Source organism: Chiroxiphia lanceolata, chromosome 4 (genome assembly GCF_009829145.1).
Source record: "Chiroxiphia lanceolata isolate bChiLan1 chromosome 4, bChiLan1.pri, whole genome shotgun sequence".
Taxonomy (NCBI): Eukaryota; Metazoa; Chordata; class Aves; order Passeriformes; family Pipridae; genus Chiroxiphia; species Chiroxiphia lanceolata.
The window spans coordinates 52119221-52142170 of record NC_045640.1 but is presented as its reverse complement, the minus strand read 5'-3'; the positions used below and the strand labels follow the sequence as shown (position 1 = coordinate 52142170).

The 22950-nt window shown below is 43.4% G+C and overlaps 1 protein-coding gene across 4 annotated transcripts; it reads right to left on the bottom strand.

Moving 5' to 3' along the window:
* Positions 1-2529: 2529 nt before the first annotated feature.
* On the bottom strand, positions 2530-22025 carry LOC116786020 (alcohol dehydrogenase class-3). Of its 4 annotated transcripts, XM_032686283.1 has the most exons (10): positions 21714-21932; positions 20503-20517; positions 9717-9803; positions 8647-8788; positions 7957-8044; positions 6935-7154; positions 6128-6388; positions 5258-5393; positions 4239-4377; positions 2530-2828 (listed from the first exon to the last, which is right to left on the bottom strand). In XM_032686283.1, the coding sequence occupies exons 1-10, from the start codon at positions 21729-21731 to the stop codon at positions 2804-2806; spliced, it is 1131 nt and encodes a 376-aa protein (XP_032542174.1). In that variant the 5' UTR covers positions 21732-21932; the 3' UTR covers positions 2530-2803. The 4 variants fall into 4 exon arrangements, with proteins under 4 accessions (XP_032542174.1, XP_032542176.1, XP_032542177.1 ...); XM_032686285.1 differs by lacking the exons at positions 20503-20517; positions 21714-21932 and adding an exon at positions 12731-12826 and having other exon boundaries at positions 9717-9818; XM_032686286.1 differs by lacking the exons at positions 2530-2828; positions 4239-4377; positions 5258-5393; ... (3 more) ...; positions 8647-8788; positions 9717-9803 and adding exons at positions 17240-17484; positions 18029-18167; positions 18512-18647; ... (2 more) ...; positions 19634-19721; positions 20037-20178 and having other exon boundaries at positions 20416-20517; positions 21714-22025.
* Between the last annotated feature and the right edge of the window lie 925 nt (positions 22026-22950).

The following is a 22950-nucleotide window of genomic DNA, read 5'->3' as shown; positions in this document are numbered from 1 at the left end:
ACACGTGTGCCACTTGAATACCTCTTTGTTGTTGCATCAATACAACCAAATTTAGCTCTGCACATTTTTAATACAGGCAATCTATGATGCTATGCATTTCTGCCTATAAATGGAAATCACAGCACGATAACTGCTTATACTGAGTCCATACTACTACAGTATTTTTAAAAGAGTGGAAAGCTTAGTTAGCATCTATACCAGTTCTTTCAACATGAGATGGCACATCACAGAACAAAACTTACTAAATAAAAATATTGTGAAAAGCTATTTTTCACCTATCTGTGTCTTTGCTTGAACATGACATATTAGACTTGTGCTGACTGGACAGAGGAAATTAAATATTTTTGATTCTTATTAAGTTGCTATCCACTTAAATACAAAACCCAACTTAAATCTGGTTTCTAATGCCATTTTTAGAAATTATATACAATTTTGCCAAAAACATAATCCTACAATTAGTTCAATCTCTTAAAATATTCTCTCTTTGCTATCATGTAAGAGAGTGTGGAAATTCTTCATGCTGTTTCTGCAATTTGACATGAATATTTAAGGACAGAAGATTTGATAGTGTTGAATAGAAGTAACAGCATGAGGAGAGGGGGAAAACTGCGTATTTTACATGACAGCCAGCAGAGTACATGCACATTTCACATAGTCATTTGGTGGAAAATTTTTGTCCACCAAAGTTCTTACCATTGTCTAGATGGTGCAGTTCAATACAGTACCTTGACCATCAAACATGCAATACGAGCTCTTGTGTTTTAGTCCTTTTGTTTGATCAACAACTTCAAAAAAACTATTTCAGACATGCTCCATTCAATCAAGTGCTTTGCAGGACAGAGTAGTCTGGAAGCTCAGCTACACCGTGGACAGGACATCAGTTCTTCCAGCTGGGAAGAAGCTGCGTGTCTTTGACCCAAGTGCTCTGGTATTACTAAATGTCTTTGTTGTTCACTTACCATCACCACAGACACTCTGAGATGCAGATTCTCTGAAGTAATAGTGTAATGCAGACATGGTTGTGTGGGCTTGATCTAGTCTGTGCAGCACAGAGGAACAACTGTTCCAGTATAAGTATTTTAAATCTGTTAGATCCAGCAGGCAGTAGTTTGCCAAGATGTTGGGCTAATATTGTATTGATCCCATCTTGTATTTATAGAGTACGCCTGCAGGAACAGCTTAACAGCAAGTAGTCTACTGAATTTTCTGATGTTCAGCCAGCCTTTCTGGAGCTACAAGGTACTGAGAATCAGTTCACTGCTGTGTTGGAGGGCTCACTTTCCTGGTACAAATCCACTTTTTCTTTCTTCCTGATGCTCAAAATTGAATTCTTAGGACATTCACATTTGTTCTTTGCTGTCTGAAATGAAGTTAGAAATGCAGCTACCTCAACTATTTTCAGAATGCTCTAGGGATATCTTGTTAATGACAGATGGAAAAGATGTAATTGTCCCTTTTGTAGAGCAGTGTCTTGGGATAAGGTAGTTGTTAGTGGTGAGAGGAATTTCTTCTAATAAGATTATGGTTTGCCTTCAGCATTCTGTGTAGCAGTTGTTTTCACCAGGCTTCTTAAAACATGAAACTTCTCTCTTAATCAGTGTCCTCAGTTCACTGAAAAACACTGAGTTTTTATGTATCTGACTTTAACTGGCTGGTCTTTCTGCCTCTGCTTTGCAATCTGTTTTCTGCTGTTCCTCTGTGTTTTTCTGGCTGTGAGGCACTGCTTCCACATTTCAATACAAAGAAATTTATCCAGTCAGATCACTTCAATGAGAGTTAAGAAAACCTGCAACTCCAGAATTGAGCCTTAACTCCTACCGTCCAACAAACAAAAAAAATCCCACAAAACCCTGAAGCCTTCATCACATAATGTTCTATACTGTTGTTCCCCTGCACCCGTTAAGAGCAGACTCTTGCTCTAACAGTAATATTTCCTGCTTCAGTGGCACGGATCCTGTTTCTCACTGGAGGTGACAATTCCACGCTGTTTGTTTTTGCAGTGTTGGCTGCAATGTTTGCATCATTTGCCAGTAATTTTAAGGAAACGGCAAAACTGCCCTACTGCAGTCTTGGAGGACACTACTAGAGCAAGTGACTAGAGTAGTCTATGCTATGATCTTTACAAGAGGCCTGCCAATGAGACAAATGGGAAATAAGGCAAAATATGGACCTCCCAAGTGAACATGGGTACACCCGGACACTGAAGTCACACATCCAACCACACTCTGCTCTACGGTTGGCTTCAAGGTTGAGCTGGATGCTGCAATCTATTGCAGTCCTAGAATAGCCTCAGAAGCTTGAGAACTGCTGGAGTTCTGGCCACTGTCAGCACAGGTGCAGCAAAACAATGCTGCTTCTCACCCCAGCTGTGCTCAGCAAACTGCCTTGTGCAGTGAATCCCACATCATTTGCTGTTGACTATGAAGAATGCTCTTCCTCTGTCATGTACACAATACACTGTAAAATCACTAGAGGAAAACAAGACACAACAATCCTAGTCAAACTGTTAATGCTCCATAATTCCAACACTGTGTTTAGAAATAAGCTTTTATTAAGTAGATTGAGTTAGCCACTATTGAATTTGAAGGAGTACAGAAATAGAAGTTCCACAGCCAGGACTGATTCTGTAATGCTATTCAGTGGTTAACAATTATTTATTATTTAATACTCAGAATGCTCACCCTAAAATACGTAGTCTTCCTAGTCCCAGTGAGTTTTCATTTGCTTGATTCCTCCTCTATCAAAAATTCCATTTTAAAAAGGCAGTTACCATGGTGCTGGCCAACTACATCCATGTTTGGCTCTAAAGTTTTAAGACAGTTCGAATGCTTAAAATGGAAAAGAAAAAGAAAAAAGTTACCAATAAGTCCATTTTCTCCCTATCTCTGCCCTCCCCTTCATTGGTGACACATTTTAACTTCTGTCTTTTGTAAGAATGAAGTTATGCTTATGCTTATAATATTTATTAAAAATCCTGGTTAAAAATGGGTTTGTAATGCTTGTTATCAAAATGGATGCTTTTTCAAACTATGGGTCAGTTTTCAGTAGCTAGCCAAGAAGACTGATCAGGAACAGTAATATGTACAAGCATTCTCTCTTGGCTCCTTGGAAAATGCTAAATAACTTTCATTAATAATTTCCTAGGACATGCTCATGGAAGAATAAAGCACTGCAATGTCACAGAAGTTTGTAGTAGGGAAAGGGGAGCAACTGCTTGTGAAATGTGTGTAAAGGTAGCATTTGCAATTGTAACAAATGCAGTTATGTTAACTGATTTACCAAAAATAGGAATCATGAAATTAAGCAGATAAAATTACTACTTTTGAGAGAGTCATACACAATACATAAATATAGACTGAGATCAAGTACAAAGACCATGTTGGTTTCTGGAGATAATGCTCATAACTATTTATCCATCTGCAGATGAACCTAAATATGGATAAACATAGTTGCCTGCATTAGTGCAAACATATCCTCTGATCAGAATACCCTACTTTGCACTGCTTTTGCAGTTGATCAGTACTTGCACCGTACACTGCTTAAAGTGCAGCAAGACTCATCACACATCCAGCAGGTTTTTTAACCAGCAACAGGGTCACTCCAATATGTAATGGAGTTGGGCCTCACTAGGAGGGTTTATACAGCTATGGCCTAGGTCTGCAGTATGGACAGTCCAAATTGCCATTTATCTTAATAAAGGCAGGAACTCCTGTATGTGATGTACAAACCTATCATATTAACCTTCTACCCCAGTTCAAACTAGAAGAAAAAAAAATTTACAATGTAGCATATTAAAAGATCATTCCAAGTGACTGACTGTGCTGGTAATCTACCCTAAGTAATTTGAAAAATATACTGAAATCTGCTACTTAATTAAAATAGACTAATAGCTTAGTGACTAGTAAAAATGTATTAATGTGAATCCTCCTTTATTCTCTTTACATTTCTTTTCATGAGGAAGAATGTTCTAGGGATGTTGAAAGCGTGAGACTGACTTGTCCCCTTTATCAGCTTTACACAAGTGTGTATTTCCCTTATACACTGCTTTCTGCTCTCTGCCTGTGTTTGGCACGTGCCTGGAAGCTCAGAGAAAGTGTCCTTATCTCAGAATGAATGTTCATGGCGTATGTTGCCCTTTAGCCTCGCTGTTTAAAACATGACAGTGGGCAGGGAACCTGTATTTTGACAGTGTCTCATCAAGAAATGTCTTCTACACCTTTCAATATTAGGAACATTACCTCTTTCCTGAATGCATCAGCTCAAAAGCCTCGTTAATTTTGTCAAAAGGCAGAGTGTGTGTCACAAACTCATCAACTTTGATCTTTTTGGACATGTAGTCAGTCACCAGTTTTGGCACATTGTCTACGCTCTTCCAGCCTGAAAGAAAGCAAGCATGCCTTGGTTTTTCCCCTTTCCATCCATCTCAGAAAATTAAAAATACAACCCTTACACAGGCATTTGTGTGATCAGTATAAAAAGAAACCGAGATGAGTGACATGTTAAGTCCATCCTGCCCCAGGAATGCAAGAGGTCTGGCAAAAGCACACCTTAGCCATATACAAGTGCACAGATCTTTCACCAGCTATTTCAGCATTCAACATAACAGCAGCCCTCACCTAGGAAAGCATACACTTGGCATCTCTATCAGCCCCCCTGTATCTTTATAACCCAATTAAGTTTTGTATTACTTGAACAAAGAGCAGTGTAATAATTTCAAATTTGAATACTTTCATGAACTTCAGCAATTACTGAATTCCCAAGTTAGCAGCAGCTGTAAAAATTTCAATGTGGTTTTGGGTTGATAGCAGAAAATATGTATCAAGCACTTCTTACTTTTTATTTTAAAGATCTTTATAGCACATTCTCATGTTATCCCCACAATTTGCTTAGTGGTTAAGCAACACAGACATACTGATGCGAGTTGCCATCTCCTCAAAGACTAGGTCCTTTCACTGGACTAAACTGAACCAAATCTTCACTTGGTGATAAACCAGTCTCTGTATAACCCTCCTTTAATACTGAATAGCATATAGATATATTCTCTCTTTAGAATATGTGAGATATCATCAATGTGTTAATTTGTGCCCTGTCTGTAGGAATAACACATTTTAAAAGTCTTTATCTTAAAAGTCAATACATCATTTATGAATAGCCTGTCAGTAGTACATTCCTTGCACAAGCAAAAATGAGATGGTGTGTTCTTCCCAGCTTTAACCCATAGGAAAGTATTTTTATCCCCACACCAAAAGAGAGTTACCTCCAAACGCAGTCCCTTTCCATGTCCGCCCAGTTACCAGCTGGAATGGCCGTGTGGAGATCTCCTGGCCAGCAGCAGCTACTCCAACAATCACACTGACTCCCCAGCCTTTGTGGCAGGCTTCCAAGGCAGCCCTCTTCAAGAGGAGACAGGACAAAGCAGAGCATTTATTGCTAATGTCTGTGCTGCCTTGACAGGTTGCGCTTCCCTTCCGCCAGTTAATTAATCACGTCAGTATTTAAGGAACAAAAAATACACTGAAAATTACATTAAATTTTCCATTGGTTCAGATTCCTTATACTGTTAAAGGCTCACTTTGCACTTTTTATATCCCATCTGGCTTCCAAAGAAGTCACTCTGAACTCCCACTGAGAGTTGGGATGAACTGTAATCACAGACCATGTTACTGACAGCTGGAAATGCTGTTGTAATTCTTGAAAACACAGCCTTACAGTCAGTAATACTTCTGCATTTCCAAAGGTGAAATTAAATCCCTGAGGAATTACAGAAATACTGAGCGGTCCCTGAGATTTTACTGTTCATTGTACAATATATTTTATGTGAGTTTTGTTAATTTTTCACCTGTCAACATACAAAAATTCAAGATTTCAAAGTCCCATTAAGGAAAAAAGTTTGTAAGTTATGCCATTTTCAGCCCAAGAAGTAGCAGCTGCTTTCATTACATAATTAGGATTGAACGTAAGTTGTCCTTTTTAGTCACAGCAGTTATCATTACTACTTAAAAAAAATGTAATGCGTATGGCACGTTATCTGTCAGAAGAAAGCAGCTCATTTTGCTATTTAGCTGAGCAGCCCAGTGGCAGCTGCCTAGTCCCTCCCCTCTAGGCACTCCTGTCGGGCAGCACTCACCATGACTCCAACGTTGCCGATGCACTCAAACGAATAGTCCACACCACCGTCAGTCATCTCAACCAGCACCTCCTGTATGGGCTTCTTGGAGTCCTGAGGGCTGATGCACTCAGTAGCTCCAAACTCCTTGGCTTTGGCGTACTTATCCTTGTTAATGTCGATGCCAATGATCCGGGATGCTCCTGCTATTTTACAGCCCATAATAACTGCCAGCCCAACTCCTCCTAAACCAAAGACAGCACACGTAGAGCCAGGCTCCACCTAGAATAAGAACAGAGTCATGAGCAGCAGAAAAAAAAATCCATCCTTCCATGTGAGTGGGAAAGACAGGTTAAGAAGTCTGTGATAAAGGAAAAAATGGAAGCAAATATATACGGCTATGAGACTTTACCACTTAGATAAGGAAAACTATATAGAAATGACATCCAAAAAGTTCTTTAGGTACTAAGTTTTTCTTTGTCCCCAAAGACTTGGTTCCTGTAACCTGCCCTAGACTCAAGTACACTCACCTACCAGCTCTGTCTCACCCTGAGCTTCAAACTAGCAGAATAACTTGCAGCAAGAAGAAGATTAATTGGAGAAGTAATTTATATATAGATGGTGTCAAAAGGGATGCAAAATTCTCTAGCTGTATTTCCTCAAAAGGGCATCAAGGTTCTTCTAACCTGATCTGGCTTCTATAGAGAAGTTAAAAATTCTTAGCTCAACTTCATCAGTTGAAAAGGAAGAAGAAACATAGATTTGGTACCTGACGTTTACAGTCCTAATCTAGTCCCTAAGCTATGTAACAACAACGCCAGCCTTTACCTTAGCAGTGTTAACAGCAGCCCCGTAGCCGGTGGAGATGCCACAACCCAGCAGGCACACTTTATCCAGAGGTGCTGCAGCATCTATCTTGGCTACTGAGATATCAGCCACCACAGTATACTCCGAGAAGGTGCTGGTCCCCATGAAATGGTAAATCTGCTTTCCTTTGCAGGTGAATCTGCTGGTGCCATCAGGCATGACTCCTTTCCCTTGAGTAATTCTTAAGGCAAAGACAGGAAAGTGCAGTCAGAGTTTTAAGCAATAAATACTCTCACCAGACAGTATCCACTAAGCAGCAGAGAGGCAGATGCATACTTGCACCTTTATATTTTAACCATTTCAATAAACCTAGGAGTTCACAGAAATTAGATGCTAAACTCCTAACACTTCATTTTGTTAATTCCTCCATGGAAGCAGTGGAAGAAATGGAGTTAATTAACGTGCTGACCTTGTTAGCTACCAACGCTAACTGCTTGTGCCACAGTACCACACTGCCATCTTCCCCTACTTCAGTACCCTCCCCTTGAGTAGCACCTGTCAGTGATGTCACTAGGGCTTTTGGGTTTGTGAGACTTTTTCTACAGAATAGGAGCTGGAAATTTATCTGGGAAGCAAGTGTTAAAGAAGAAAGCATTGTCTATATAATTTTGTATCGCTTGAAAGCTTTGGTGTTCACTACCAAGAGCTAAATTCCCTGAAGAGCATCCCTTAAGTATGGATTAAATATGGAGTCACAGCAGTTATGTTTTCAAAACTGTGGACAAAAGCTAGCAGTTTGCACCTTCACATACATCAAAACAGACAAACAGGTTTATGTAAGGGGAAGAAAAGAAAAAAAAAATTAAGGAAGAATGGAAAATAATGCATAACTGACTCCTAAAAGACGTACTTTCCAAGTCATTAAATGATGCATCAACAGAATTATTCTTCGAAGAAAACTCCTGTCAATTACTATCAATAACTAAAACAGGTATACATTGAACAAACTGTGTGTCAAAAAAATAAAAAAAAGCCATACAGACCTTATCTTCTGGCACAGGTTTGTTTTAGGATTTTTACAGAACTTGCACTCTCCACACTGGGGGATATATAGAGGGATAACAGTGTCCCCTGAGAAAAAAATATCATGTGAGTAGTTATTGAGTCAAGTAAGGCATTCTGAAAAAAATGAAGTTACTTGATGCTCATTATGTTTTTATGTGAGTTTCTATTCACTTAAAACCTTTGTGTATTAAAAACTGTTTACAGTACAAAACAGACTGTTGGATAAACCACTTCAATCATGTCTGAGCAGAAAGAAATTCATTCTGAGCCTATCAGAAATTCATCATTCCAGAACAAATAGAAATGTTACGATAAATCAAAACAACCCCAAATCAACAGTGAAAAACATGAATAAACACTTTAAGCCTTTTATTAAACCAACAGGTAAGAACTATCATTTGAAAAAAAAAAAGTCCCAACCTTCTAACTACATATTGATATGATTTTGAGCAAGAAATTGATATGCTGGGCTCTTTCAAGCATTAAAACAAGAGCACGCTGAATAGATTAGTGTTGTATCTCACAGACAAAGGAATCCACAGGCATACACCGTAGAATAAAACACTAACTCCTGCAATACAGCATTTCAGTGGCCCAGTTTGACAGTTGGCCTTGAAATAAAGTAACACTTTTAAGAAAGGCAGAAAACTTGTAAGATATTTTCTTACCCTTCTTTACTTTTGTTACTCCTTCTCCAACACTCTCTACAATTCCTGCTCCTTCATGTCCCAAGATGACAGGGAAACATCCTTCAGGATCAGCACCACTCAGAGTATAGGCATCAGTGTGACAGACGGCAGTGGCAACTATCTGTGAAGAAATTTATAATCTGAGACACCTTGAAGAACAGAACAGTAGCACAGATCTAAGTAATTCCACTTGGTCAGAAATTCAGAACAACAGCCAAGTCAAATTTACCAGTTCTGGCAGCACTGGTAATATGGTCAACATACCTTCAACTCTTGGCAAGGCACTTTTTCTTACTTTTAAGAAAACATGAGAGTACATTTTTATAATTTCCATCAATTAAATTCTGACATTGAAAGGGGTTAGATGACAAGTGGTTTCTTAACTCAGTACTCCATGTCATCTCAAAGTAGGTTAGCATCTCAGATTTGAATTAAGTTAGTCTCTCAAAGGTAAAATTACCAGGGAGACCACACAGAACTCTTAGTACTGTATTAATCCACTTTAAATAAAATAAATAAATTCATGGTCTTAAGCACCATGCAGAGACCCTTTCCACAGAAATAAGTTTCCCCTTAATGTATACTTTTTGGCAGATATAGGCTACTGGAAAATCCTGATGAAATTATAAACTTGGGTATTGGGAATCCAAGAGACTAATCACAGCTCAGCAGCCATAACTTATGGCCTGTCTGAAGTAAAATCCAGCATGTTACACAGCTGTAACAACTCACAAGCTGCTGCCCTTCAAACAAGATCAAAGATGTTCCCAGTTCAGATGTTTGTGGGAGCGTGGTCTGTAACAACTGGAATTGATCCCCAAGGTTAGCCATTATCTTTAGACCAGACTGTGAAGTGAGACCAGCAGAAATTAAAAATGTTTTTCACAAACAGAAGATCTAAATGCTACAATTTTCTTATTTGTAAGGCCAGCTGAGATACTAATGAACTAAAGGTATCCAACGTTTCTTCTGTTGGCAAACATATTGTTCAGCTTTAATACTTAGTCTCCCAAAATACAATACATATAGCTAACAAATGATTTAATTACCTTGATACGAACTTCATGAGCTTTTGGGGGAGCAACTTCCACCTCCTCGATAGAGAGAGGTTTACCTGCCCCCCAGGCAACAGCAGCCTTGCATTTAATAACCTAAAAGACAAAAACAACAACAAAAACTAGGACATCTGTTGTATGGTTCATTTAAAATAATTCTTGTTCAGCCAAGTGAGAAAATGAGAGAAACACTACTGACTTTTGGAAAGAGTCCCAGATCTGAAATTCATAATTTCAACACAAAGGTTTAATTGCCCCACATTTGCTTTCAGGAAGCTAAATAATAATGAGCAAACCAAGATCTGAAATTTGGATGTCATTCTCTTACTGAGTGCTTAGGAGACACTCAAATACTGCAGTGAAGTGAGCAGTAGGAATGCAAAGATTATGCATAATAAATATATAATGCATAATAAATGTAATAATGCATCATAAAAATGTTGATTTAAAGTAAGAGATTGGCATTCATTTCATTTATGTTCCTTAAGCACAGAGTGTTCAAAGTTAAGAAAGTTCATAAAGGAAACTGGAGGACACATAGTGGTCCAAGAAACATATCAAGAGTGAATTTCTTATGGCTTCCAAGTAGGATTTTGGCAAGGAGATGTGTGTGCATGCAGCAGAGCCCTCCAATAATCCATAGGGACCAGAGAAACTTTGCTATAAGGCTCCTGTCAGCGAGTTACTGTGCACCAACAACTCTGCATGGATTTACTGTTAGCAAGTCTTCATCTGCTGCTCTTGGCACTTGCTGTGACAAATCCTGCTCTGCAACCATACCAAACATCTCAGGAAGTTTCTGAAGCCCAACGGTGCAGAGCCTGGATGAAAGAGCAGAGCTTCTGGATTTGTAAACTCTGTTGACAGGTACATATGCACAACTGACTGAGAAAATCAGCAGGCATTACAGATTCAGGTGCTAAAAGGATAAGCATCTGGAGTCCCCTTAGAGGTCGGTTTTACGAAGATGACTCCAGGTGTGTCCTTCAGGATGAAGTGGGCAGTGTATCAAACACTCTGAATTTTGCTTTCTGACAGGAACATCTTTCAGCAAATATAGTATTGAATAGCTTCTTAAATGACACACAGATGAGTTGTAAAATCAAATGCAAGACCTTATCTACATAAAACCTGATGAGGAATGCTGTCACAGACTAGACAGCTTTGGAATGCAATCTACTCCAGAATGGTGTGCACGTATTTTGGAATAATTCAGTTACAGCAGAGACTTGCACTGATTCTCTTCCAGTTAAACAAGGTCTAGGCCATTGCTATTGGAAATATGAAGCGTTTCATAACATGCTCTATAAACCAACAGAAGAAAATGACATTTTGTGCATTCAAAATAGCTGTGGTGTTCCCATGGAATCAGTGAAAGGGGATTAATGCAAATTCCCAAGACCAAATATACAGTCACCCAGCCTTTTTGAAATTTCACTGTCTGGAAGAAATAACAGTGCCAAGACCACCTGTTGCACTTGGCAGGTCTGATTCAGCACCTGTGATCAGGAGAAAATAATGGCTAGTCTATGACTTTCTGTTGTACTTTTGTTGTACAACAAACAATATGAGACTTTGCCAGAACCACTTAAAATCCTCAGCGTACCTGTAACAGCAGAATTGCAGATGTTTACTTTGGCTTAAACTTGGTAAAATAAATACTGCAGGCCCTAAAAGCTTTGTAACAGAAAACAGGTATCCATTCCTACAGCCAGCAGGGTCTAGATTAGACACAAACACCCTTAACCTAGAAACATGAAATCTCCTTCTCCTGCTTTTTATTATCAGGGTAAATATTACAAAAATGCACAGATTGTGCCAAAGTAACCAACTGCGGAATCACAGTGTGAGCAATTGGTCATAATCTCTAAATCTACCAAAGATTTTGCCAGAAAATCCAAATTCAAAGCACAAAGTGCAAGAGGAGCCATCATTCGGTAAATCATTTACTGGCTTTCAATCCATCCCTCATCTTCCCCTCACTAAGTCATCACTTGTTCTTGCAGAGGAGACTGCGCATTCCTAAAACTGTTATTTCCACAAGCTTAGTTAAACGTGAAATTAAAGAGGGGAGGAAAAACAGTCTCCTTACATGACAAATTCTGATCTTCCTAAAACCAAGAGTACACATCTGGAAGCACATTTTCAAACAGTAACTTCTGATTCAAAAACTTTTAAAGAAGCTGGCTTTTGAAACTGCAGTCAGTTCACACAGCCACAAAGGCCTCTGGACTATTCAGAGTGGATATCAGGAAAGCCCCATCTTCTGCCCTCTCATTATTCAAATCTCTCTGCTTTCGCTTTGCTGAAAATCTTGAAGCCAACAGCTGGAAAAAAAACCCAAACCACCAACTTTTAGCAGTTCTTCATCTTCTCTATTAACACACTAGCCCAGGAGCACAGCTGTGGAGTTGCCTGTAGCTACACACAGGATCAGCTCTCTCAGAAGAGACGAAACCGAGCTGCCCTATCTGCTCCGAAACCACCTGGAGCGTCCGGCCAAGCGAGGCCACCCATCCCGCTCAAGCCCAGGGCATCTGCAGAAATTAGGCGCAGGATTAGCAGTAGGTCTGGACTACCGCGCTGTTCGTAGAGCAATGCAGAGAACCTGCCAGGCAATGGCTTTCTGAGCAAGCACCCCGTCCTTCGAGACAAGTCGGTCGCATCTGCCCAAAGCCCAGAGGAAACCACGCCAAGCTCAAGGTCTTCTGCTTGTCCTTCCATCGCCGCGACCCTCACATCCACAAAACAGGCGGGGGCGGGAGCGCGGAGACAGCGGGACATCCCCCGTGTCCCGGCTCCCGCTGGCGGCAGCGCCGGGGCGGACAGGGCGGACAGAGCGGGCAGGGCCCGCACCCCCGGCCGAGGGCAGCCCCCCGGCACGGCCGGGCACCGGTAGGGAGGGCAGGGCAGGGCTCGCCCGCCTCATCCTGCCCTGCGCGGGAACCCCCGCGGGACCCCGGGCGACATTCCCACCACGGAACGCAGACCCGCACAAGCCTCCTTACCCCGCTCGCCATCGCGCACAGCTCGCCCTCCCGCCGGAAGGGGAAAGGGAACCCGCCTCCCGCTCTCCCGCCTCTCTCCCCGGGGCGGTCGAAGGAACTGGCTCCTCCCTCCCTCCCTCAGTTCGCGTCTTTCCTTCCTTCACTTCCTTACTTCTTTCCTTCCTTTTCCTTTCCTCCTTTCCGCCTTCCCTCCTTCCCTCCTTCCTTCTTTCCTTCTCCCTCTCTCCCTTTCCTCCGTCCCTTCCCTCCCTCCATCCCTCCCTCGCAGGGCTGGAGCGCCCGCGGCCGGTCATATTCCCGTTGCAGTGCTTTTCTTCCCGCAGACCCCGGGAAGATCCGTGGGTTTCCTGACGGTGGCCGCAGTGTTGCATTGCGATGTGGCTGCTTTTGTGGCGTCTGGCGGCTGCACCAGCGTCTCACATCCCGGTCCCTTCAGTCCCACAGTCAGATGGATGTTGTTCTGCCTGTGAGGGAGGAGGCCCGTTGTCCTGGCTAATGGGCCTTGTCTGCAGATCCTGCCGGCACCAGGTTGCCCAGATTCTTCCCTAATAACGGAAGGTCATGGACCCCTCCTGCACCATTCCCTGAGGAACTCAGCCGTGCGTGCATGTGCCTGCCTTGCCTCTGCTGGGCAGTCCCACTCTGGAGATGCTTGGTACCTCCTGTATCTCACCTGGACACAGGTGGGAGCTGACTATATCTCCAGTGCAGGTCCTTTGCACCTAAATCTATTCTCAACTGGCTAAACTGCAGAGGTGGAGGCTTTACTGGGCAGCAGCGTGTTTCCAACTGTGTGAAGACAGCCCCTTTCCAGGCCAGGCCAAGGCATCTGCAGTGGAATGGAAGTTTTGGCTGGGCCTCTTGACATTGCATCCAGCAACCTTTGAAGCAAAGGGGCTATTTATACAAGATGGGATTGTTAAACTCCTCATGCTGTTGTTTAATTTTCTGAAGAACCTTCTTTCTCCTGTTAGGGTAGGAAAGGCTTCCTGTGAGGCCTGCAGACATGGCCATGTAAGATCAGGGGAATGGTTCTGCAATGGGCTCTTGGGATTTTACATGAGAGGTGCTGGTGCTTGAGGAATTGCAGAGTGTAACTAAGTCCCCCTCAGTAAGAAATGGAATTTTTATTTTCCAGTGACACACTAACAAAGCTTAGCAAATACCACAGTTAGACAATAGCAACAGCTTGGGAAAAATTAAACATTAATAACATGACATAACTATAGCATTTAATAAATAACATAAAAATAACATAATGTTTAATAACATAGCTAAAATTACAAACTAAATCTGTAGGCTCAGGAAAGCTGACACTTAAGTGGAATGTAATTTGGGCAATGAGAGTATTATATAGGTTTTGCATACGGTGAAAGATGTTGAGAAGGAATGAAAGGATGTGTGATCAGGCTGTCTGTCCAATGGCCTTCTTAAGGCTTCCAGTGGCTTCTTCAGTTTGTGTTCATGGGCTACCACCAAATCCTTGTTGTTGAAATCATAGCAGGCCTTGTCCATTTCCTTGGTTAAATAGAGTTCTGCCAACCTCTCCTGTGAATTTTGTGCTCTTGGCCACACCTGGTTTGTCAGTGCTTCCAAAAAGTCTCCAAGCATTTTACGTTTAGCTAAACTCTGCAGGAAAAGACCTCTGAGATCGTTGAGACCAACCTATGACTAAACACCACCCTGTCAACTAGACCATGCCACTACATACCATGTCCAGTCTTTTCTTAAACACCTCCAGGGCTGGTGACTCCACTGCCTCCCTGGGCAGCCATTTCAATGTTTAATCAACATTTCTGTAAAGAAATTCAACCTAAAGTCCTTGATGCAGTGGGAGACTAAGTCCAAAAATGCTCAAAGTTGGTTGATATTTTCTTGGATAATTCTTAGGTAATTAAAATACTCTGGTTTTGTAAACACAAATATAAATTTAAAATATTATCTGGTAATTCAAGAAGTGGTTGGTTCCAAAGGAAAAGCTTTAGGAATAATGTCACTAATTAACCGTAGTATCATTCTGTATAATAAAGTAACATTTCAAAACAAAGGCTTATATTAATTAGACGAATTCAAAGTAAGTGTGAAAATGACCCTGACAGTTTTGCAGTAAACACATGAAGCTGGGATACTGAAAGATTTTTAATATTTTAGATATGGACATAAGTAATTTGGGGAGTTTTGTGATTAAATATTCTCGGGTATCTGCTTTCATTGGAAATCAAATAAAACGCAAAAAAGGTGATCTAATATATGCTGATTCTCATATTTTAGTATTAAACTAATGCAAGGAAAATTTGAAAGATAAAAATGGGGGAAGGCTTATGCAGTAACACATCTGCTGGCTCGAGGCAAGGGCAGCTGAACAGCTTCCTTGTGGCACCCGTTGTGTGGCAGCTGGGAGCAGAGCTTAGGAGTGAAGGTGGCAGGGCGGCGTGCGGGGCTGGGAGCTGCCCGCGCGTGTGCGCTCACAGCCCGCTGTGAGCTGGATGAACCTCGGCCACGGGTGTGTGCTGCAGGAGGGGGCTCCAGCCGTGCAGAAATCCAGCTCTTCCAGCATGTTCAGAAGCCGGTGGGACAGCATACCCAGACAGCAGGGACAGGTGGCCGCCAGGTGGCCCTGCTATAGCGACAGAGCTCATGTAGCAAGAGTGCAAAAATAAGTGATAAAGTGCAAGTTACAGCTGTCGTAAGGCAGATTTATTTTATAGCGATCGAATTTTGTATCATCTAGTTTTAGCATTTTTTTCGAAAAAAGATTTTTGATTTTGGTGCCGATCCTGCACAGATCTATTTATATGGGTTTATATTTATTACATAAACACTCGGCTAATTGATTACTTTTTTTGAGACTTTGTCACTCATAAAATTAAGACTGCACGTGCAGTGTTAGGGAAACATTGCTTATTGGAAGAAACGTCTTGTAGTGTTTTCTCAGTAGGTAAGTGCTAGAACTCAATTAATTAACATTTATTGATTTATTTTGGCGTTATCTCCTTACCTGCAGTCTTACAGTTTTATGTTTAAAAAGTAGTTAAGAGAATTATGGGTAACTTATGTAATGGCAAAGCGATATGTGCAGTTATTATAATTTGGCAGACAGCATGGGATTTGTTAACCTTTGAACACTTGTTTGTGCGTTTATGATATGCTGTGATATGAACTGATTGTGCTGAGGGGTTTCCAAAAGTTCAAAGGGCTATGGGCTGGGATAAGAGTTGCCTAAAAGAGGTCAAAAGGCATTATAGTGTTATGGGTCCAATATTCAGCACCGAAAGAAGGGTCCATTTGGCAGAATGACCGGCTTGGAGTGGTAATCTTGTTCTCTGGGGAAGATTTTGCATAGTTGTACTGTAATATTCTATGGAAATTAGTCCTGGAAATATATTAAAAGTACAACAGCATTTTCCAAAATGAAACCACATCCGTGTATACATATATAAGAGTTACACAATAATAAGAAAGTTATCTCCTGCTTTATATGATATGCTTCAAATAGTATAGTGCTAGTTACTGTCCCTTATTTCTTTTCAATGGTAACCATCCCATATTTGTGTGAGCTGCACTTTGTTAAATACACATTCATTCTTAATACAAATTAATTAAGTATTAAATAATTTTGTTAAATAGTAAGACCAGCCAAAAATAAGCATTAAGTTGAAGTGAGAATCTTCAAAAATTGAGATCAATCCTTAAAAAACAAGGACATTTTGATTGCTGCAACAAAGAATATCAGCCATGTGAAAATTTGTTTTAAAGAAAAGAAAAAAGCTCAACCCACAAATGCAAACCAATGGTGATCAAGAACCTGGATATATGTAGTATTCACTTATAGTCTTTAGATGTTTCTGTTCCATTAGGGCTTTGGGCAATCCTATCGCTATGGGCTGTTTATCAGCTTAGTGGCACTGCTCTCCTTTGGCAGGCCTTGAAAGCGTTAGTTTAATTGGTTGGCTCAGTAGCTTTTTTAGAATCCCCATAGAAACTGACCTCATGCGGAAGAGAAATTTGGGAAAGTTTTCTTCCCTTGCTTTTTGCTAAACTGCCCTTCACAGAGATAAAGTCATATTAAAGGAGAGTATGACACGAACATTTGTCCAGCAAAGGACCATAAAGATGATTAATGGCCTGGAGTATCTCTCCTATTAGGAAAGGCTGAAAGGTGCTGGAGTGACAGGTTTGGTGTGGGGATCACTTCAAGTAGCAGAACACACTGTGGTCCTGTGAGCAAGACCAGAGAGCGGCAGCAGCAGCAGCAGGAGCGGTGATTTACCTGCTGGACTTTGGTTGAGGCTGCAGCATTCACCCACCTGAGATGGGGACAGAGAGGCGTGACAGAGCTGGGGACAGAGCTGTCTGAGGTGGGTGAAGGTGGGAGGCAGTGGCAGTGGAGGGGCAAAGGCAGCTGCTCACTGCTGAGACCAGGGGTGTGGTGGAAGGGCCTGTGGGATGAGGAGGAGCTCCTCGTGCCCCGTGGGACTTCTGTTGATTGAGTACACTGCGTGGGACGAGTTTGACTGAAACCCTTTATTGGTAAAAGCGTTTTGTCAGAAGAGGGATGCTTCTGGGTCTTGCCTGGGCACAGGAGGACCAGCAGCAACACCAGCATAGGCGAGTTCCTTATTCTCGTCTCCTTGTGCCCCACCAGGTGAGGGGCTGGTTGAGAAGGGGCTGGGCCAGGAGAGCATCTGCTGGGCTGGTGCCTCCTCTCAGCTTTCCATGGCTGTGTCCCTCAGAAGAGCAGGACACTGCGAATACTGAAAAGTGGAAGGGAAGGGAGGGTTTACTGGTGCTGTGGTTCAGGAGCAGGCAGCGGGGTCGGCAGGTGTGCCTGGGGACCGGCTGCCTTCTTTCCCTCCAGCCTCTTCCTCACTCAGCTGCATGAGACATGCAGCAGTGGGGCAACCGTGATACAGCCTTTTCCCTCCCCAAAGCTCTGATGTTGCTGCTGTAAGATACATTCTTCCCTCCTCTGGCTTTTTGCTGTTGTCCCTAAGGATGACCCTTCCTTTTCGCTGTCTGTCACCAGTCCTGTTGTTTCCAATAGTCCCTGAACATATGGAGGCATTCTAGGGGTCTGTGCTGGCCTCAGTGTGATGCTGGGCCCGCAGGATCTCTGTTGAGCTGAAACACGAGCAGGATCATCCCCACACCTGGCTCTGGGCCCTGCTTCCTCAAAAGACTCAGGTGCTTTTTGAGAAGACAGTGTTGTGTGCTCTGCCTCCCAGAGCATTTGGGCTGTTTGACTTTTAGGAGGAGGTGCTGTTTGCTGTGCCTCCCTCCTGCTAGTCAGGGTCTCACCTTTTTCCTGCCCGTAACAACTCAAATCCCTCGTTCACTTTAGCAAAGGGCAGTGTGTGCGTGATCAGCAAGTCTGAATTGAATTTCTTCTCCAAATAGCTGGAAACTAGTTTGGGCATAGAATCTCTCGACTTCCAGCCTAGAAAGAAGAGCAAGCAGCTGCAGTGAATGATGAGAGAAATGCAGTTTTGGGAAGGGAGTGTTACTGTCAGGGTCAGGACTGAGGGACCAGTACTGGTGCCACTCTCTTGTGTAGTAATTTCCCCTCTTTGGAATGAGTGGGATAGCATAGACAGTTGTATATGTTATACTGTATGAACTTTACAGGTTTATTAGCATTTGTATTAGCATTTTTGATGCTACTCTTTAATGCAGTGCTCCTCTTTAGTTCACTTCTTCTTGAAAATCCTCTTTTAGTAGGATTTGTAAGCTGCCATGAAAGGAAAAGCTGAAATTTCTAAAATGTTTTCTTAACTTTCATACCTCCAAGCGTTGACCCCTTCCATGTACGCCCAGTCAGCAGAAGCATAGGATCAAGGGAAATCTCTGAAGCAGAATCCGGTACCCCAATCATCACACAGATGCCAGTGCTCATATTGCAGGAAGCCAGGGCAGCAATCTGATGGGACAGAGAGGTGAGTTAGAGAAAGCACTGGCAAGTTGTTCAGGAAAGTGTTCTTTCTGAGCTGTCATCTGGCCCTCCTTGCTCGTCTGAAAACACATCCTCATGCAGGAGACACTGAGAGTTCGAGGCCTCTTTTAGGACCTCTACACAGCTTTCTCTCACAAAGGTGTGCCCAGCAGTGCAGGCAGCAGGCAAGGAATTTCCCACCTGAGTGAATTTTTCCCTGATGGCGGCCTGTGAATGATCTGGGAGGGAAGACACGTGCCAAAATGCCACCTACCATGGTTTCTTTGAGGCCAATGGCCTCAAAGGAGTAGTCCACACCCTGTCCTGTCATCTCAGTGAGCACCTCCTGGATGGGCTTCTGGCAGTCTCGAGGGTTGATGCAGTCGGTGGCTCCCAGCTCCTTGGCCTTGGCAAACTTGTCCTTGTTGATATCCACGGCAATGATGCGGGAAGCTCCAGCTGCCTTGCAGCCCATGACAACAGAGAGGCCAACTCCTCCGAGGCCGAAGATGGCACAGGTGGAGCCTGGCTTTACCTGCACAGCACGGGGCCCTGTGAGTCTCCAGCGTGAGGAGGAGGAGGAGGAGGAGAGGGGTTGGTGAGGGTGTGAGGGCAGCCTTGGGGTGCTTGACACGCCTGAACACCAACCTTGGCGGTGTTGATGGCAGCCCCATAGCCTGTGGAAAACCCACAGCCGAGCAAGCAGACTTTGTCCAGAGGTGCTGCAGGATCTATCTTGGCAACGGCGTACTCTGGGACCACGGTGTATTCTGCAAAGGTGCTGACCCACATGTAGTGGTGGATCTGCTTCCCTTTGCAAGTGAACCGGGTGGTTTTGTCAGGCATCAGGTTTTGTGGTTCAGAGAGACTGTGGAGAGGAGAAATAATTTGTATTTCATTGACTAAAGCACTCCTGGGGGGTGGTGTCAGACTTGTCACCCATGTAGGTGTAGGGGAAGGTGAAGCAAACTCACTGGCATTTCAGGCAGTAATTGGATTCAGGATTCAGGCAGAAGCTGCATTCCCCACACTGAGGGAGGCAAAGCGGAATGACTTTGTCTCCTGCAACAAAGTGGATCCCTTTTTGGTACCTCTTGCTAAGCAGGCCCTGAGGGTGCTGGAGCACCTCTGCTGAGCTTTCCAATTGCAGCAACCCGCCACAAACCCTTCCCTTCCTCTGTCAGGATGAAATGCTCTAAGCCCCACTCATGTACATGAGGAACAGACCAGCAAAGTGTATGTGACCGTCCAGTGCAATGAGTGTGCACTGAGATTTTGAGCCACTGACTCAGGAACGGGGAGAAGTTTCTGAGCTGTTGGCAGCTTCATCCACTTTGAGGGCTGACTTGTGCACGTGTTTGTGTGTCCACTGATTACCTGGTTTCACAGAGGTCACTCCTTCTCCAATGCTTTCCACGATTCCAGCTCCTTCATGGCCTGGGATAACTGGGAATTCCACATTAGGAAAGCAACCTTTCAAAACGTGTTCATCTGTGTGACAGATGCCGGTGGCCACAATCTGTTTGGAGGGGAAAGAGTAGATGATGAACTTTAGAAATAGCCCAGCCTTTGTTTAACTGAATTTGTGGAATGATTTTCCATAGGACTTCTCTGGACAGTTAAGGCCTATGGGCAGACCCCAGGCCTTATTATATGGGTTATATTCTTGTGGCTATAATTTGGTTATATCCAAATTATAGCCACAAGAAGTGCAATTCCTGCAAGGGAGAAAAAAATTATTGAAATGTGTTTTTACCTTGATCCGAACTTCACCTGCCTTTGGAGGTGCAACCTCCACCTCCTCAATAGAGAGTGGGTGTCCTGCAGCCCAGGCAACAGCAGCTCTGCATCTGATAACCTGGAAGCAACGGAGAGGATTACGCTGCATGGGAATGTTCACCTTTGGCAAAAGGCTGGGGACAGTTGTCCTACAATCACCAAACCTACAGCTGCCCAACACGTGTCTCTGCACACTGCAGTGCACTCATGGAGCTACACAACTGTCCTGTGCTGTTTCCTGGGGGACTTGCTGGGTGAGTGGGATGTGGTGGGAGAGCAGCAACATGTGAGTGCTCAGCTGTCCATGAAACCAAGTGCTGTTCAGTAAACACTGGCATAGTGTGAAGAGTGAAATGCAAAGACCAAGTGACCAGTCCATAGAGAGTAAGGGTTGTGTTTTCCCTGGAAACTGAAAAGAATCCACCTGCCTTGTGTCTGCAGGGCAGGGCTCTGTGGATGACAGCAGGGCAGCAGGGCTGAGCTGCTGTGGCACAAGAGAGGCTGTGGGCCCTTCCAACAGCACTGAGTGCTGATATCTGCCTGGCCTTGGACTGGTCTGTGCTAAGGAAAAGCTGAGGATAGCTCTGGCCCCTCTCATGTTTGCCATGTAAACATCAAGTGAGTTCCAAACTGGCTTTTGGTAGGCGACATGGAGAAGATCCCTGAAGGGAAAGGACTCTGGTGTACTAGACAGATGTGACAGCAACACAAGCACTTCTGCAGCTTCAGCACGAAGAACAGTACTTTGAGTTTCAGTGGGCTGATGGTAACTAAGAGGGATTAGGAAACAGTCCATGTCTGGCTGGCAATTGGATAATTGCTTGCCTTACCAAAGCGCTGCTTTGTGTGTGACATCACACAAATCCTGCACTGATCAACCCAAAACTGCTCTGACATCAGCAAAATGGAGCTTGAAGCTTGAAAAAAGTATCACTGTGGACAAGGCTGAATGCAAGAGATGACTGACTGCAAGATGGAAGAGCTATATTTCCTACCAAAGCAGGAGCACAGAGTGGGATTGAGCAGGAGGGTGTTTTCCAGAGCAGTACAATTCAGTATCTCATTCCTGAGCTGGTGGGCGGGACAGAGGAGAAATGCACTACCTAATGCAGGTACTGACAGGTGCAGTTGTAGGAAAGCAGAAGCTCATGTAATTCAAAGGGGTTTGGAAGAGCTGGGGGAATAAGGTGGGAGGAGAGAGGGCATGCAGTAGCAGAGTATTCCCCCAAGAGCAGGGCAGCTCGGAAAGGAAGATGGAAAAGGCATTGTCCTTACTTTTCCTGAAGTGGCCATGTGGTCTTAGCAGAGGCGTTCCCGTTGCTGTATCGGGCTGGAGGGAAGCTGCTGCCTGTCTGGCCGAAGCTCTGTGTTGTAAAGTCCCCCAGCTGTGGAACTGGAGCACTCCTGGCATGGCACTGTCGCTGGAGAGCAGAGAGCTGTGGTTAATCTGTGTCGGATGCTGGACGCTGAGGAGCACAGGGAGTGCTGAGGGGAGGAGCCAGATAGCTGGATGGGGTCAGAAGTCCTCCAGGGTGGCTTTTATCAGTGACTCTGCCCTTGGGCCATTCCCTGCTCCCCCTGCCTGAAAGGTATGAAGAGCATAGGAAGATTTTTTTTTCCCTTCAGTTGTTTTCTGACAGGTGTGGAGGGAGGAGATTTGCAGCACTGCTGGGGCTTCCTTGGAGTCCCCTTGTTGCCAAGGTAGAGCATTTGAGCTGGTGGCCATTCACACCAAGATATTTGCTAAAGGATCAAAAATTTAAAAAAAAAGGTGAAACAAAAGGCAGTGAAAACATGATGTGATGTACAAATACACGTGGCCTTCTGGATTGAAGCTCTACTGTCTGTGCTGTTGCAGCTGTTTTCACCTGAGTAGTAGGGGAGAATGTGTAAGGAAGGGATTTTTTTCCAAGGACACATTTGTTTCACTGATATGGAACCAGGTCCGTGAGTGGGTTCCGTCACCCCAGGCTCTCTGGGTTCCCACAGAGCTGTTTTCTGCTGAGACATTGGACAAGGTGATTTATAGGAAAGATTGGATGAATAACAGCTTGTTGGAGAACCTGGCCAAGATGAGCACCCTGAGGGTGACACAACTCCCATGGTTAGAAAGGAATCCTCCTCTCTGCCTTGAAGGGATGTATTTGTATACCTAGGGAATGGGACAATTTCCTAGAAGACTACCACTAATGAAATAAAAATCCTTCTTGGATCAGGAACTTTTTAGAATGCTGTAATGAGTGGAACTTAACTCTTTAGCTATTGAACAAGATTATAGATATATGGATTTTATTTTTTTTCTAAATCAAAAGATACCTGTTGACATTAGGATGCAAAAAAGATTAGACGTGATCATAAAAAAATGCAGCATTCATGAATCAGGAAGGCATTACTCTGTAGAGTCATGCTTAGGAGACCCTCCTCTACAGTTGATTCTGATGTCCTTCATAGAATCACAGAATCTCAGAATGGTTTAGATTGGAAGGGACCTAGATCAGCTTGTTTCAACCTC